The following is a 16,094-nucleotide window of genomic DNA, read 5'->3' as shown; positions in this document are numbered from 1 at the left end:
TGCATGTGCTTGAATACTTATCCTTGGTCCTGAAAGGGAGAGGAAGAGTACCCAATATATATGATCTTATATATGCCAATGCAACAAAGTCTAAAGTCTTCTCGAACTGCCTATGATCTTGCGTACCAATCTATGTTTGTGTCGTCTGATTCATGTCACTCCATTGTAATCAACACTTTCTTCTGACATTTTGTTAGTATATATTCTTCTTCTATTGTTTTGTCTCTAGTGGGTGATCTATTTGCACATGTTAGGAAGAGGCATCCATGGGCTGATCCAAAAATTGTCAAGGTGATCTTATTTTACTACCTTTGAACATGTTTCTTTTTCTTTTTTCTTTGGTCAAACCTTTGAACTCTTTCTTTTGTTATCAAGTAATTGCTAAATAATTTTCTTACTGCATTTGTGTCTGCCATGCATTTTTATGTGACAGCAATCCATTTATGCAAAATTTCATGAATTACTTGGTGAAAGGACTGCAGCAGATGATAAAAATGCTCCTAAAAAGAAAAAAGAGAAGCCTGTTGCTAAAGTAGAGGTTAGCATTTTTTGTAATGTATTATTGGTCCTGAAACCTACCACAGATGGCTGAAGATTTCTCTCTCTCTCTCTCTCTCTCTCTCTCTCTCTCTCTCTCTCTTCCCTTGTCCCCTCCCCCTCTCTATGCATGAAATCAGATTACTTTAAATCTTTAGCATTCGCTGGAAATGTGATTGGTGTTGGGACATGTCCTTAAAATGTGACTGTAAACTGTTTCAAATTACCTTAAATTACTGCCTTGATGCACATCGTGCTTATACGACATCAACTCAACTAAAATAACTTTCAGCAAGTTACTGAAGTCTTTTTCCTCCCTCATTTTTCCATGCTAAATGTGACATATTTACAAGAGATAAGAGAGTTGTACGTTTGTTCATGCATAGAGCTCATATAAATGCATCTAGATTGCACCGCTGATGGAAGGCTTTCTAACTAGGAATTACTACTTAAAATAGGAAGAAAGAGCGTCAGCTATTTCACTAGCAACCAAGATGGCTGAGTCATTGAAGTTTCTGCCTGCCCAGGTAGTTTTCCTTCGACTGTAAATGCTATAGTTACCCTGATGTAATTAATTGTCCTTATTTCCTTTTAAACTTCTAGGCTCGTATCTACAAAGGAAATGAACCAATTCAGTTCTATTCAATCTTCCAAAGCATAATTGTTCTGAAGGTTTGTGGATTCTCAGATAGCATAAAAAAAATTGGAAAAAAAAAATTAAGAAACAAACTTTCTTTATTTAACATTTATACATAATTGCATGTTTTCAAATGACCAAAAAATAGACTATGAAATCTATCAAGGTGGTCTAAGTGATGGATACAAAAATTATGTTGCGGAGAAAGAAGTTCCAAATGAGACATATCAAGAAGATGGTGTTGCATTATTTCGTGTCCAAGGAACGGGGCCTGATAATATGCAAGCAATACAAGTCGAAGTAGTAAGTTTCCTTTTTTTTTTTTTTTTTGCAATGTTATACTTGTAGACTATTGTGCTGTTTTGTGTCTGCGCGCACACACATATACTTGTCCTGTATATGGAAATATTATACTTGTTAACATTCACCCCTTTCTGATTTCACTGTTTTTTCCTTAATCCCTTCCCCCAAGTTGCATCATCTTTGAATTCCTTCTACTCTTACATATTACATAGTGTTTCAACTGTCTTTACATGGTCTGGACTCTGGAAGGTTTACAACCCCAGATGACCAAGAACTTGTTGAGAGGCAGCTGGATCTGATAAAGGTCTGACATGTTCTATGTTTTCTTTTAGTTATAAAAGGTTGTATAGAAGATAGAGCCTTCTATGTGAGTTCTTTATTTGTACATATGAGTTCTTTTTCGGAAGGTCTTGAAATACTTGTATTGGATGTTGGAATTAATGGTAATGGAATGGATTGAGATTGCACCAATTTCAGGCTTGAATGTCAATTTATATCTTTTATATCAGGATTGTAGTACAAATTGGATAATAATAGTGATATTATATTATAAATTTCATAACAGTTTATGTTAAAACACAGAAATATAAAACAGCATGCACATCAGTTTACCAACAACAACCAATATCATAGTAACATTACAATATCAATAAATATAAAAAACCTAATGTCAAACAATGTCTTTTATATCAGTTATACATCAAATACAGATGTTTTAAATACATTCAAACATCTATTTATAGAAAAAAACTCAATATGTAACATAGCATGTAGAACAGTTCTGGGAGCATAAAATGATATCTAAGGTAGTTTATATATCAAAAAACACATAAAATACGAAATAGAAAGCATAAAAAAATACATTTAATGGGTTTACCATATCGATAAATATAAGAGAATCGATGTCTAAATCAGAATTTAGATAATTTTCATAGTAATTAACAATGTGTTTCCTATCTTTAATATCAGTTTCAGAATATTAATTCACCAGAAAATTGGAGAATTGATATCTAAAGGACCCATTGGACATCAGAATTTAAAGAAAAAAGATATATAACCTCATTATAGATATCAGTATAAAACTGATATCTTAAGTAGGTACATTAGATATCACCTGCCTAGACATCGCCCGAAAACATGAAAAGACATCAGGTATTCACTGATATATATATATATAAGGGGGGTATTTGTTGTAGTAAATTTTGATACAATTAATTAAACGAATAGGATTATAATCAACTAATATTCAACACGAACACAAAATGACACAACACAAACATCGACAAAAAAAAAATTCTAAGCCATATTATTCTTTTGCATCTTGGAGCAATTTATAGTAAAGATACAATGTTTAACTAAGAAAATAATCCAATTTCATTATCTAAGCCTAATTACATAATTTCAAGACTAATTCATTTTAAAATAACATAACCAAAGATAATCAAATAATCCTATAATCATGGATCACTTATAGGTTTATACTTTATAGTCAACTTTTCCAACGTACGTGATCCACTAGTACAAATTGTCACCCCTATCTGGAGGAAATGAATTAGGAGTTGATTGGGCAAGATGAGTATGGAATGAGATTGGAAGTATGTCTGAGCTTCCGAGCAAAAATGACCACAGCAAGGTCTAGCAACCTCCAAAGATTTTTGGCAGCAACTAGGTTTTCTGACAGAAGAAACAGAAGACAAAATGGGCAGGGGACTTGGAAGTTGGAAATGACTTTAGAATCCTGGCCCAATTGCCAAATTACTCATTTCCTAGTGGTTGGATCTGTCACTGCCCACTGTGATAAACGGTCCTAATAAACTTTGAGGTTGATCCTATGCACCCATGCATACCATTGTAACAGCTTCCACTGGTTTTTGAAGCAACAAGGTCGGTGCATGAGGAACAATTAATATCTACAAAATAAAGAATGCAGTTGTAGAGAGAGAGAGTGTACACCTGGACTCAACTGAAGAGTTTTTTTTGGTAGTAATCCAATTTTAAGTGTTTGAATGACACCTACAATTATCCATCATCCTATTTAGAGAGAATTTAATCTTCTTTTATGTATGCCCTCCCTCATCTGCATTAAAAAGAAAACATAAATTAATTCTGTAGAAGCAAATTAACAAAGTGATGAACCTCAATATAAAAACTCTACTTTCCTTTTTTCTTCTTTTTACAGAAAATTAAAACATTCTCATTTTCAACTAGGTACATAAAATGAGGGGTATTCTACCCAAAATCTGACAAAATCCCGTTTTTTGAATTTTTCCCAATTTTACAACCTGCAAAAATTGAGCTTGTGATGAATACAAAGCAACCAGAAAACAGAAAATCAAAGCTACAATGCTTTGAAAATACAATGCAATTGAATATCACATTGATCCATTTAAATGCTATTTAAGACCCAAGACTCCAAGAGACATATTCATCTGATATAAACTCCGATATAACAACTCATACAGATAGAGGAGGGTCCAATTGATTCTACAAATGCAAAATGAAAGTTTGTTCCCCAATTCGAGTTGGGTACCACAAAACAAATTACTCAGAATTTGATTCAAAACAGAATTGAAAAAACTATTAGCCAAAGCAATTTAAAAACAGAGTAATGACAAACAAAGACACATACAATTTGATAACAGTAACTGGGTTTCAAACAGGCCGGGTATCTTATGCATATAGGACAGATTACACTCTTTCTTTCATTTTGATTTTGTGCAATGTTAACAATGAAGGAAACTGCAATAGAAAACAACAATTACTCAATCCCAAATACTTGCATGGTAGTACTAAAGTTTTTATTCTAAGGTTTCGTGACTAATTAATTATGACAGGGTGGTGAGCTCAGCTGGTAGGTCTTCTAAGGAATGCAGATGCTCTGCAGGGATTATGAGTGCTGGGTTTTACTTGCATTTTGGTCTAAATAATAGGCTATCACATCGCCTACTATACAATCCAATGGTTAATAATAGCCTTTTGATCCCTGCAGAGATTATGAGTGCTGGGTTTTACTTGCATTTTGGTCCAAATAATAGGCTATCACATCGCCTACTATACAATCCAATGGTTAATAATAGCCTTTTGATTCTCTGCTGGGTAGGTGACCCACATAATTGTCAGAAGGGAAAAAATTTAAAAAAATGACTTGAACTTTACTTCGTGTGCTAGTTAAGAATATGAACTTTAGAGTGTACCAATCTACTCCCTCAACTTTAGGTTTGATATATACTAATATGACCCTATTTGAGTTTCCGTCCAAAAGTGACTACGTGCAACACATTTTCAAGGGCATCATTAATTTAGCTTCCAAATAGTAGTCAATGGTAGTCAGAGAAAAAAACCTGCGATTCTCACTAGGGCTTTAAAGAAATCTTAGGGTTTGTTTCTTATTTTGTTTGATTTGGCTATTTGTGAGGAGAATCAGTAGCGATTTTGGGGGTTTTATAATGCGCGACATCACCATATTCAAGAAACTTAAAACCAAAATCTCAAAGAAATTTCTTTCCTTTTTTTTTTTTTTTTTTTGAGACGGATGAATAAGAATATTCACCACAATAACCTTTTATTTTCTCAAATTTGTCTGAATCCAATACACGCCCTCTCAACAAAGCCTACACTACAACAACATAAATCAAAATTCAAGTCCTATTAATTATTCTCTACCTCATTTTTTCTTAGCAACCAGACCAAAGGGCAACACAGAACTTAAAACCCACAATTTAGACATCATAATTAACCTTTTCTTTTTTTGTTTAAGAAAAGAACGGATATATGTAAAGCATAATTGAAGGATACAATTCCTTCATCAGGACCATTTCAATCAGTATTCGCTATATTAAACCACAATAACATCCGTTCCAGTGGGTACGCATAGCTTAAATCATATTGCATTGTTCAAGGCAGGAAGACCGACACAGAATGCTATTAGCTCAAGAGCTTTTCAAATGTTATCACAGAAACTCAGGACCTGCTAGATGTGCAATAAAACATCAAAGCCTACAACTCAAAAAGCTAGGAGTTCATTTTCATATATAGCTGCAATTGGAGTTCCAACTTAGGGCTTGATTGGGAATGTTTATGTAAAAAGCGTTTTTGCTCAATAGCGTTTTCACTATAAGCGCTTTTGTTAGAAATTTATAGATTTTTTGGAAAAAAAATTAAGTGCTTGTTAATATACTTAGAAGCGTTTCCTAATGAAGCGCTTCCAAGTGTTTTTAAAACCCAAAAAAGCTTTTTTTTTTTTTTTTTTTTTTTTGCCAAACATAAGCAAAAATGTTTTTGATTATTTGAAAACGTTTTTAAGCCTTCTAAAAGCACCGCCAAACAAGCTCTTAATTTATTCACTGAACCAGAAAAATTCATAGCCAGTCAAAAGTTTTCAGCATAAATGGCTCAGTGGTTAGATATTTTAAGGGGAAAGAGGCTTATTTATGGCAAGGTGACCCTTCATCACCTTACCTCTTTGCAGGCTTTTACAAAGTGAGGAATCAAACAACTGCAATAACTTTAAATTTCACATGAGATGTGAAAGTGAAACCCTCCCATCTGTGTTTTGCTAATGACTTGGTGTTGCTGCTGATGTAACTTCTGTCAGGAAAATTAAAACAGTTCTTGCTCTATTCACCAAGATTGCAGAAAGCAAACTCAGATCAAAGTAAGGTATTCTTTGCCAATACCTATGAGTTAGAGAGAAACTACCGACAAGGTACCTAGGAGTTCCCTACATTTCTAGTAAACCATCCTTTGAAGTTGTCTTCCTCTTATAGAGAAAAACACAAGAAACTTGGTTCTTTCCTTTGAAAACGGCTAGAGCACCAATATGAAAGGAGCCGGACTTTCTTGGAAACAAGTATGCAACCCTACTGGGTTCTAGGAAACTAAACTTTAGGTAAAAAAGAATCGGTTCCAACCTTAAGGCATATTTAATATATGAACCCTTTTTCTGGTTGGCAGTGTTAAATAACTACCTCCTTGGATTGTTCCAATTCCCTGGCAATGCTCCTGGGGGTGGAGGAAACAGACTCAGAAACATAGCTACGAATCTCATTCAACAACATGAGTAAACCGTCCGTCTTTCAGAAAGAGTTTTGGCAATTGAGATGGTAAAAGGAAATTATAAAAGAAGAAAAAAAGACAGAGTACGAAATGGTACTTTGGGAGTGCCAATAGCGCCTATGAGACTAGCATGATGCAAGAGGCACCACCGTTCATAAGCTCTGCATTCACGGTTTTTGGTTTCGGAAGTGGCACTTTCAGGACTCATCTGTGTGCAAGACCCAAAAGTCAAAAGTTATATTTTCTTTTTCAAACCTTAGGTTAGAGTAAGATAACTTCAGCGACTTGAACAAAATCAAAATCAATTCAACTAATTTATAAATATGGGTAATGCAGCCTGACATGAAAACAGCACCCCAATGATTTCGGGCTGGTCGTTCCAATTCTGTTACAGCAAATTCAGAAATATCAAGTCTCATAGGCCTATTCGTCAGAGACCTATTCATATACTGGCAGAGAATGAGGTAGTTGTCGAGAGAAAAGCCTGCCTTGTAAGTAAACCCGAGTTGGACAGAGTAAATTCTTCAAGGAAAACTGAAGAGCCCCACTAACAACTCGTCTGTGAAGACTGAAGAATGAGCAAAAACACAAGGAACCAGAAAGATATGCTACAACATGAACCTTCAGGCCTTAAAACAACATGAATCTTCAGGCCTTTGAAAATGGAGAACTACATATCCAACTTAATGTGGAGGAAAGTCTCCAGATGAATGAAGAGATTGTACTGCCTTCATGTTCTTGACCTCTTCTGCTTTTGGGATACAAATCGAACCCCTTGCTTCCCAAGTTCCAGAGATTTTACTCTGCCATCATCTACAGTAACAGATAATGTTGATGTGCCTTCAATAACATCGGTAACCACTCCCTTATGCCTGGATAAAAGGGGGGAAAGCAAGAAATCAACACATATTGAATGCACCTAAAATTCTCCCATCAAAATAAGTTAGCATTGTCAAACACATTTTCATGGAAAAGGGACATTTGACAGAAAAAAAAAATGATGCATGAAAGACATTCATCATATTCTCTTCCCATGACATTTACAATATGAACCATTCAACCTTCTCTACCGTTTTTGTTTTAATTATTATTTGGTAAAGACTTCAACTTTTTTTATTTGTAGAAACTAGCTCTCTTACACAAGCTCGCATGTACAATCACTCCCCTACTTTCCTTAAAAAAAATTAAAAAGAAATATATACATATCTATAGGCGGTTATGGACAATTCAAAGCCATGTGGATGCTACATTACATAGTGATGAGTTACTGTTGACACCACTACTCAAGGCATCATTTTGTATATTTGTATAGATTGTAACCCAATATGCAGGCATTGATGTTTCAATTCTTATTTTGAGTCTGGTTTCTTGAAATTACAAGGTGAGTCAGGGAAATGACAAAACATGACTAGACATTATCCTTCTAAATTGTGATTGATCAAATACTCTTTCAAGGATAGAACTGCATATGCACCATCGAAAGAGAAATTGAATAAATAACACTTGGCAGAGAATATATCGATGTAGGGATACTGAGCGATGCAAAACTCACCATGAATTGTCAGATAGCTGCTGAACTTCAACTCGCTTTCCGATTGCATCTTTACCCAACTTTTTCAATATCCAATTAGCATCTACATCCATTAGATTATCTTGAACCAATTGTGTCCTATCATCATTTTCACTAAATGATGTTTTATCCATAAACGGTGATGGTCTCTTTCTTTTTGATCGTTGGCCTTTCACAGAACTCTTTTCTTCCTCATGACTAGAAGAATTCTGGTTTTCGGGATTAGGTTTCTTAAGCTTAAACTTCAACAAAGGTTTAGGATCTTTTGATGAAGACTGTAAAGTAGGTGTCTGACCATGATCAACATTGCTCCCAGTATATACATCAGACCTGCTTCCTGATTGTTTCCGTGAATATACCCTGTCCGTTCTCAAAGTGGGGACTTGACTGACAGGCTCAAGTGTTGTCATGCCTCCTTCAGTGCTTTTTCCAGATGAAACATGTATCTGCTCAAGAGAAATGGCTTCATTTCCATCAGCCCTATCCCCTCTCACAAATTTGGGGTTATGATCAGAAGCTCCTGACCTAACTTTTCCCAACTTTATAAAATTTCCTTCTCTTGCTGCTACCTTTGAACCTTTCAAATGGCCAGAATGATCAATTTTAAATGCAAATTGCAGACCACAATGAAGATCACAATTACATAATACAGATATATCAAATTCAACCAAAATATTAATCAATGAAAAAGAGAGGGACAAAATTTTTCCAGTACATAAATGAATTGCAATCCTAATACCTTTAGCATCACCAAAATTAGGAGAACCATCATGTCTATCCACCATAACAGTTGTTCTAAACTGGCTTGCATCTTCACCGCCTGCCCATGAATAGAAACACAAGTCATAAAGAGAGAAAGCTAAAGTAGTATCTGATTTTTCCCTTTACTGAAACTGGATAATATTGGTCTCTACAAAAACAATGTCAAAGTTAAATAACACATTTGCACATTAAGCAACTCATTCTATCATTGATTTTTGGCCCTCAAGATCAAGTGATACTATCTCTATTCCAAAAAAATATTGCAGTTGAGAAGAGAGAATATTATTGCTGGAGTACAATGTCGTTGGGACTCTGTTCCAACAGCTATAAATTTAAGAAAATACCTAAAAGAATGACAGACAGTCAATGTCAACACCAAAATTTCGGTGGGTTTTCAGAAGTCTATCAGGGAAATGAGGCTTTCCACCTCAAATTTCCAACATCTCACTGACAAATTTCCGGGATGTCGGGAACAGGGTGGAAATACATACCTTCCAACCCCTAATCAGTGTCTGGGTTCAAAAAAACCCAAAATGATGACCCACCCTACCTTTTAAACACTGAATGAAAGATATGACAAGTACAGCATCGGGAAGATTTTATCATTTTAGAGATAAATTTGGGGGTCATTCATTGGTATTCCTCTCAAACTCAGGCAAAAACAAATTAAGTTTGTAGTTTTTTAACTCTTTTCTGATGACAATGCTAAAAGTAAAAACAGTATAGCCAAGTAGAACGCCATATGGATGACATACCGTTGGAGGCCACCAAATCTTGTTCTCTTTGACAGGTTGAAGCATCAGACCTTGGAGATTTAGTTATATTTATCTTTCTCGCACCAAAATTTATCACTAACTTTTTCCCTTTCACAAGCTTTGACTTGCCAGCATGCTTCCCAGTATCCTCTCCGCTATCCGGACCATGAGACTTACCCTTGATACGAACAGCTTTGGAAGTCCTATCATCATCACTTACCATCACCTCATCAACAAACTTGTGCTTCAAGACCCCTGGCTCGTTGACAGAGCAAATCTCTTCAGTGTGACTCAGACTTCCAGCAACAGGAGAAGAATATGCATCTAGTTCTGCAATTTTGTAGGACTGCATCTCATCATTCTTGTCATAGCCCAAGCTGGAACCAAAAGACTGGGGATCATCATGTCCTCCAAAACTCTGATTTGCTTCAGTTTTACTGATTGAGAATTCCTGGTATTCCTTCTTCTTAGAAGACATTTTATTAAAAGATTTTTTTCCACTGTCCTTCGTCTTTTTTGGTGACTTATCAACTAAACCTTTGAGAGATAATTTTAAGGGACGCCCAAATTCATTCTTTAATAATTGAGGGCCATTTTCTTCATCATCAGAATAGGGTGAAATAGAAAATATTTCTTCTTGAGTAGGCAACCCAGCGGCAGCCCTCAAGCTAGAAATTAGATCTCGATCAGCTTTGTCTTTTCTCCTCCAAAGCTCTTTCACAGCATCCTCATGATTCTTGACCTGGAAAATAAATTCAAAATTAAGAAATGATCAAACCAAATATGAAGATCAATTTTTTTCTAAAACACAACAAAATATTGATTAAAAAATCTTTAGAGCAGAAGGAGGGTGTAAACCACATATTAATTTAGCAAACCTGATAGCACTCTCCACGACATGTGGCACATTTGTACTGGAGATTTCCATCTAATTGAAACTGTCGATATTTCTCATCACTGAAAAAATAAATTCGTCCTTTTGGAAATAAGCAATCTCAGATTGAAATGAGAAAATAATTCATCTATTTTAAAAGAATAATGCTATTCTTACCACATTTCTTATACCACATTCTTATACCATCTCACGTGTCATTACTTTATTGGACAAAGTTTTTCTTTTTCTTTTTGGGTTTTTATTTTTATTTTTTAGTATCCAATGTATGAATGCCATGTAAGTTGCCACATAAGGTGGTATGAAATTATGGTATAAAAATGTGGTATATCTAGCACTACTGATTTTAAAGTAAAAAATAGTGTTGAATTATTTATTTTAGAAGAAACGTAATTTTACTAAATAAAGCGAAGTATTAGCTGTGGATAATGAATTCGCCTCAATCATATGTAAAAGTAGTGTTGCATTATACAGGGAGGCTTAAGAGGAAAGGAGGATTCACTATACTTGGATGGAGGATTATTGGATGAATGGACCTGCTAGCCAGACCCTAAACGCTACTGAAACACATTTAATTTATAAGATAAAAAAGGACCACAGTATATGTTCCATCACTCTTGGCTAAATAACAAGTTCTATTTATTAGTAGAGAAATGTTCTATCACACAAACAATCATATTGCCAGCCATAATTAGATAATAAAACCCGCCCTTTTGATTAAAAAAATTCCTTTGGAAACCGCAAAATTAAAGGCAGGATAATGCAGCAAAATTATTCTGGGTCTATAAAATAATGAACCTGATTCCATCACAATGGCAATGCACCCAGCGCTGGCAAATATCACAGCAAACCATCGGTGTTGATTCTGAATCTCTATAAACCTACAAAATTGAACAGATATGGTCAAGAGTTTTTTCTTCCCCAACCTCCCTCCTTTCTTTGTGTGCCTGTGTCTGAGGACTGATGTGTACATAGGGATTATCATTTCAGAGAGAGAGAAAGAGACAGACAGACAGATAGAGCTGATATATCATATGTAACAAAAATATGCAAGTCAATAAACAAAAGCATCTCAGAAAAACCAGTCCTTGCAAAATAATTAATACCTTCAAGCAAACAGGGCAATAATTCCCCTTTACAAATAATCTTCCACATGCATCACAGCAAGTGTATCCCAGAAACCACCTGTCAATGTAACAAGTAAACGGTGAGTTAACTCATAAGGTCATAGATATGTATAGGGTAATGTTCTCTTTCCAAACATGAATTTGGACCACACATTGAGTCAACCTAATGAAGGATTTAGATTCGCAGGACTGGCAAGAGAACATTTCCATGGACATATATAATTTAACTTTCTATATTATAAGAAAAAAGAAACAAGTAAAAGAAAGTATATCCTTAAAGTGTTTTCACTTGCTGGTTTTCGGTTGACCAAGAATTTGGATGACCAGTTTAGGTAAAAGTTATTAATGGAGGGAGGATAAATAAAGAAAAACAAATCTAAATGCATAACAAGCATCTTACACATGCCCAAACTCATTGCAAAGCATGCATAGAGGTATGAAAACATGCATTGGATGGCTTTTAGGTATTAAAAGTACCAAAAATGCAAAACATCATGAAACTTAAATGAGGTCTCACAATGGCTTTCATTGTGGGATACGGTGGTTTTTGGTCCTCTTTCTGGGCATCTGTTTCAGTTGCTTTTAGGAGTGCGAGTCTTTTATCCATTTTTCGGGATTGGAAGATTAGTTAGCTGTTTGTAATGTTGAGTATGGTATTAGTGCTGGTTTTGATGTGATTTGTACTATATGAGTGGATTCCTTGTCCACTGTATGTAATTTTGAGTTTGTGTTAATAAAGTTTCCTTCCCAAAAAAAAAAAAAAAAATTCAATGAAGTAAATGAACAATCACCTTAGCATCTGCGTAGAATAACAATCATCTTAACATCTCCATTGACAAAAGATAATATAATTCACAGCGGAAAATATTAACAATTATTACCTTACACTTAAACCATTTCCTGGGACTTTTGACCCACAGCTGTGACACTGTGTATGTTTCGGGCACACATAAGTACCCGGAGTAACATTCTGCACCATGCATTAACAAACATAAGCATATTTTTAAGCCAAAATATAAAAACTCAGGAATAAGCGGTGCACACTCCCACCTTGTGTGAAGGATGCTGGCAGTAACAATGGTAAGCCCCATCACACCTTTTGCAGAACATAAGCTTGTTTGGATCTCCTGTTCTTCGGCATACCTGGAGAAAGAAAAATGATGCAATAGTTACTTAAATAAGTCAAAGAGTCATTCTAAGACTGAATGTCAAGTGTTATTAAGAGTCAATTTTTTTTGTCTTAGAAAGTCTCAATGTCTGTAGTTTTCTACAAGTCCTCCAATTATTTAATGAGTATTTTATTACTAATGATTCTTGTTCATTTAATAAGCTACTTTTGGTACATATAAATAAGGCTATTTCTTGTAAAGAATATTAGCTTTGGATGAATGAACAGTGTTGTTGAAGTCTTGGTGCCTCGATGAAAATGGTAATGGTAGCTAACATTGTGATTTTAGGCATAGGCAGAACAGTGTTAATTGGGCTTATTTTTTTAATTTCATTTTAGCAGGGATTTTATTATTAGACTGCCTATATAAATAGGCTACTCATGTAATTGGGTCTTGCTTTTGCGTAATTAAGAATACAAGAAATAAATTGCTCTGATTTTCTTCATGATCTTGTTATATATACGTATCAGAAAAATACTAGAAAACATGACTGGAGGTGCATGGCAAAATGGAAACATAAAAAGTTTTGTAAAACAACAAAAACAGAGCATTTAAAAAATAATTAAGGTTATGCAAAATTTGGATTTTCAAGCATGAAAATAAGTAACAGAAAATGGATGAGTATTGCAAGTCACTCATTACCTCACAAATTCGGCACAAGGGACACGTCCATGAACTCCAGTGAAATAAATCTGCAAACAACTCCCACTAATTTTAATATGTGAAATCTGTAGGCTGTCAAAAATATTTCAGACTCGCAGTCTCACCTCTGTGTTGAGCCCAAATTTTCACGCAGTTCCTGTGGTACTTCTTGCCACAGGTTTTGCATGGAAGCATCCTTCTTGCTCTCTCACTTCCTTCATTTTCACCACAAAAGCATATCCGGCACATAACATTCACATTGGACTGACCCTGCTCTTCTCCCACAACACCTCTTGAGGTGTCCTGTTAAAAGGAAAAAGAACTGATGCTTTCCAGTGTGGCAAATACAGAAAGAATATAAATATATATATAAAGTTAAAGAACCATAAGATCTATGTTGCAACATGAAATCAATTGTCATTGTAACTATCAACACCCCCCCCCCCCCCCCCCCCCAAACTTTAAAGAAAAAGAAATGAAGAAATAAGCCAGGACTTTTTTTCAACTTTATCATAACACATCAAATTTCAAGAAAAAAAAACACATCATAAGAATTGCAGAAGTATCACATACAGATCTGACATTCAGGAATATGTGTCTCAAGAAAACTTGCAGCTAATAGGATCTATACGCCATTTCATTCCTTACTAGGTCTTCCGTATTGGAGTAATTCATAAGCAACGAGTCTCTATAATCAAAGAAAGTAAACACAATGGAGATTCTGATAAACTCTTCTTCATGCACTCTCATAGAGAAGCTACTTCAAAGCTATTTCTTTCCAACTAAAAGGGCTGCAACCACTTTGAGACACCCTTCATAGGACATTTTCCCCTATTCAGGCTTTTGCTTTCTCCCTCTTAATTTTTTTCGTTAAGTACTATTGTTTTTCAAACATTATGCCCTCCACAAGAATAACTTAAAAATCCACCTTTTGATTTGGAACAAAAATTTGATATAAATATTGTTATTGAAAACAAAATGATATCAGTATCTTCATTCCTACACAATTCAAATTTAAATAATAGGCCCAATGTACATTGATGAAGAGATTTAGAGGAAAAACTCAAACCCTCCTTATAAATATTCATAGCTCAACAAACTTACTGTCAGAAAATCTAAACTGAGATACATTTCTTAGCAAATATATACAAATACATTGCTCAGTAAATAGAAGCTATTATTCACGGAAACTCTCAATTATTAAATATTCAAAGCCTCTCACTCTCTGCTGCCGCAAACCCAAATAAACCCAAAATGAATCTAAAAATCATTATGTAGCAGCAAAAGCCAAGAACCTATCAGCATTCAGCAATAACTCCCTCAGCACCATATTTTAAACAATCTGTAGTTCTTTTTACAACTAACACTACAAATATCCTAATTTGACAAATCATTGAATCAGATACAAAATGAATACATAGATAACCCAAAATTAGCTCCAATTCACACTAGACTTGCACTTCAAAAAATTCAAATAATTTCAAGAACCTCACCGACAATTCAAATTAGCTCCAATTCATAATATAAAATTTATATTTTTAGATGTGTGAGCAGAGTGACTTTCAAGAACCTCACCGACAAATCACCGGACTCGAAGCGGCGAGCAAAGTCCTCCGCCGCGACCATATCAGCGGCGGCCTTGCGCTGGAGCGCGGCGCGCTTGGCCTGCGCTGAGGCCGCAGCCGCCGACTCATCCTCGACCGCCACCACATCTCCAACGACGGCAGGCTCCACCGGCTGAGGAGGCGGCGGCGGCGGCGCGACTCTCGGAACGGCGACCTGAACGGTTTTGCCCTCATCCCGAGCCCTAATTCCCGAGGGATCGTTGAGAAACTCCTGGACCCTGAGCACCTCCTCGAGGAAGGAGGCCTTGGCGTTCGAGCTCGCGAGGGTTCGCGGAAACCCTAGCGAGCAGTAGCAGATTCGCCGACTTCACAGAGAGAAGACCACACAAACAGAGAGTCAGAGAGAAAATGAAGAGTTTAAGGAGAGGGAGTGAGAGAGAGAGAATAGAGAAAAGAGGTTTTAGAGAGAGGGTACCATGTAATTGGGCAAGCGACGTGAAATGCCATATTGCGATTTAGAAGATTTAGATTTCAAAAATTGTTGTGTGCTGTTTAGGGATCGCCCTCCTAAAAATTTTTACATTGAAAAAAAAAAAAAATTGTATAAAATAAAAATAAAAAAGGAAAATAAAATTTGATTTGGTGGGTTTGTGTTTTGGGGGGGGGGGGGGGGGGGGGGGTCTGTGTGGGTAATACGATGACGAAGATTGAGTAAGAGAGCGAGAGTCGAGAGATGTAGTCTTGTAGAGAGAGAAAGAAAGAGAGAGAGAGAGGGGGTTTGTGGCTTTTGTGGGCCTTGGTCGTGTTTTCGGCTGTGGACGATCAGACCTCGTCGATTGTTAAGACTTTGGGCTTTATAAGGTCGATATTGTAGATGCGGAAGTCAAACTAAGGTTTTTTTTTTTTATTTTTTTTTTTAAGTGGGAGGACTTAGATTCATAATAACAAGAAAGACTTAGAGTTCAATTTAATTTATAAGTTTTTCTTAAATTAAGTCCTGTAGTGATTTAAAATTTTTAATTAAGTCCTTTTATTTTTCTTCTTTGACGACTTTATGTTAGGTTTTAACTCCGAAATTTT

At 35.6% G+C, this 16,094-nt stretch overlaps 1 protein-coding gene across 1 annotated transcript; it reads right to left on the bottom strand.

Annotated features, from left to right (window-relative positions):
• Positions 1-6,817: 6,817 nt before the first annotated feature.
• LOC147292125 (PHD finger family protein) lies at positions 6,818-15,672 on the bottom strand. The gene is made up of 13 exons (XM_086237798.1): positions 15,490-15,672; positions 15,025-15,379; positions 13,575-13,752; positions 13,450-13,499; positions 12,689-12,781; positions 12,520-12,608; positions 11,618-11,696; positions 11,310-11,392; positions 10,498-10,576; positions 9,620-10,361; positions 8,842-8,922; positions 8,085-8,679; positions 6,818-7,404 (listed from the first exon to the last, which is right to left on the bottom strand). The coding sequence occupies exons 1-13, from the start codon at positions 15,519-15,521 to the stop codon at positions 7,263-7,265; spliced, it is 2,598 nt and encodes an 865-aa protein (XP_086093924.1). The 5' UTR covers positions 15,522-15,672; the 3' UTR covers positions 6,818-7,262.
• Between the last annotated feature and the right edge of the window lie 422 nt (positions 15,673-16,094).

This window comes from Dryas octopetala, chromosome 3 (genome assembly GCF_963921425.1).
Source record: "Dryas octopetala chromosome 3, drDryOcto1.1, whole genome shotgun sequence".
NCBI lineage: Eukaryota > Viridiplantae > Streptophyta > Magnoliopsida > Rosales > Rosaceae > Dryas > Dryas octopetala.
This window is presented reverse-complemented; position numbering and strand designations above follow the sequence as displayed.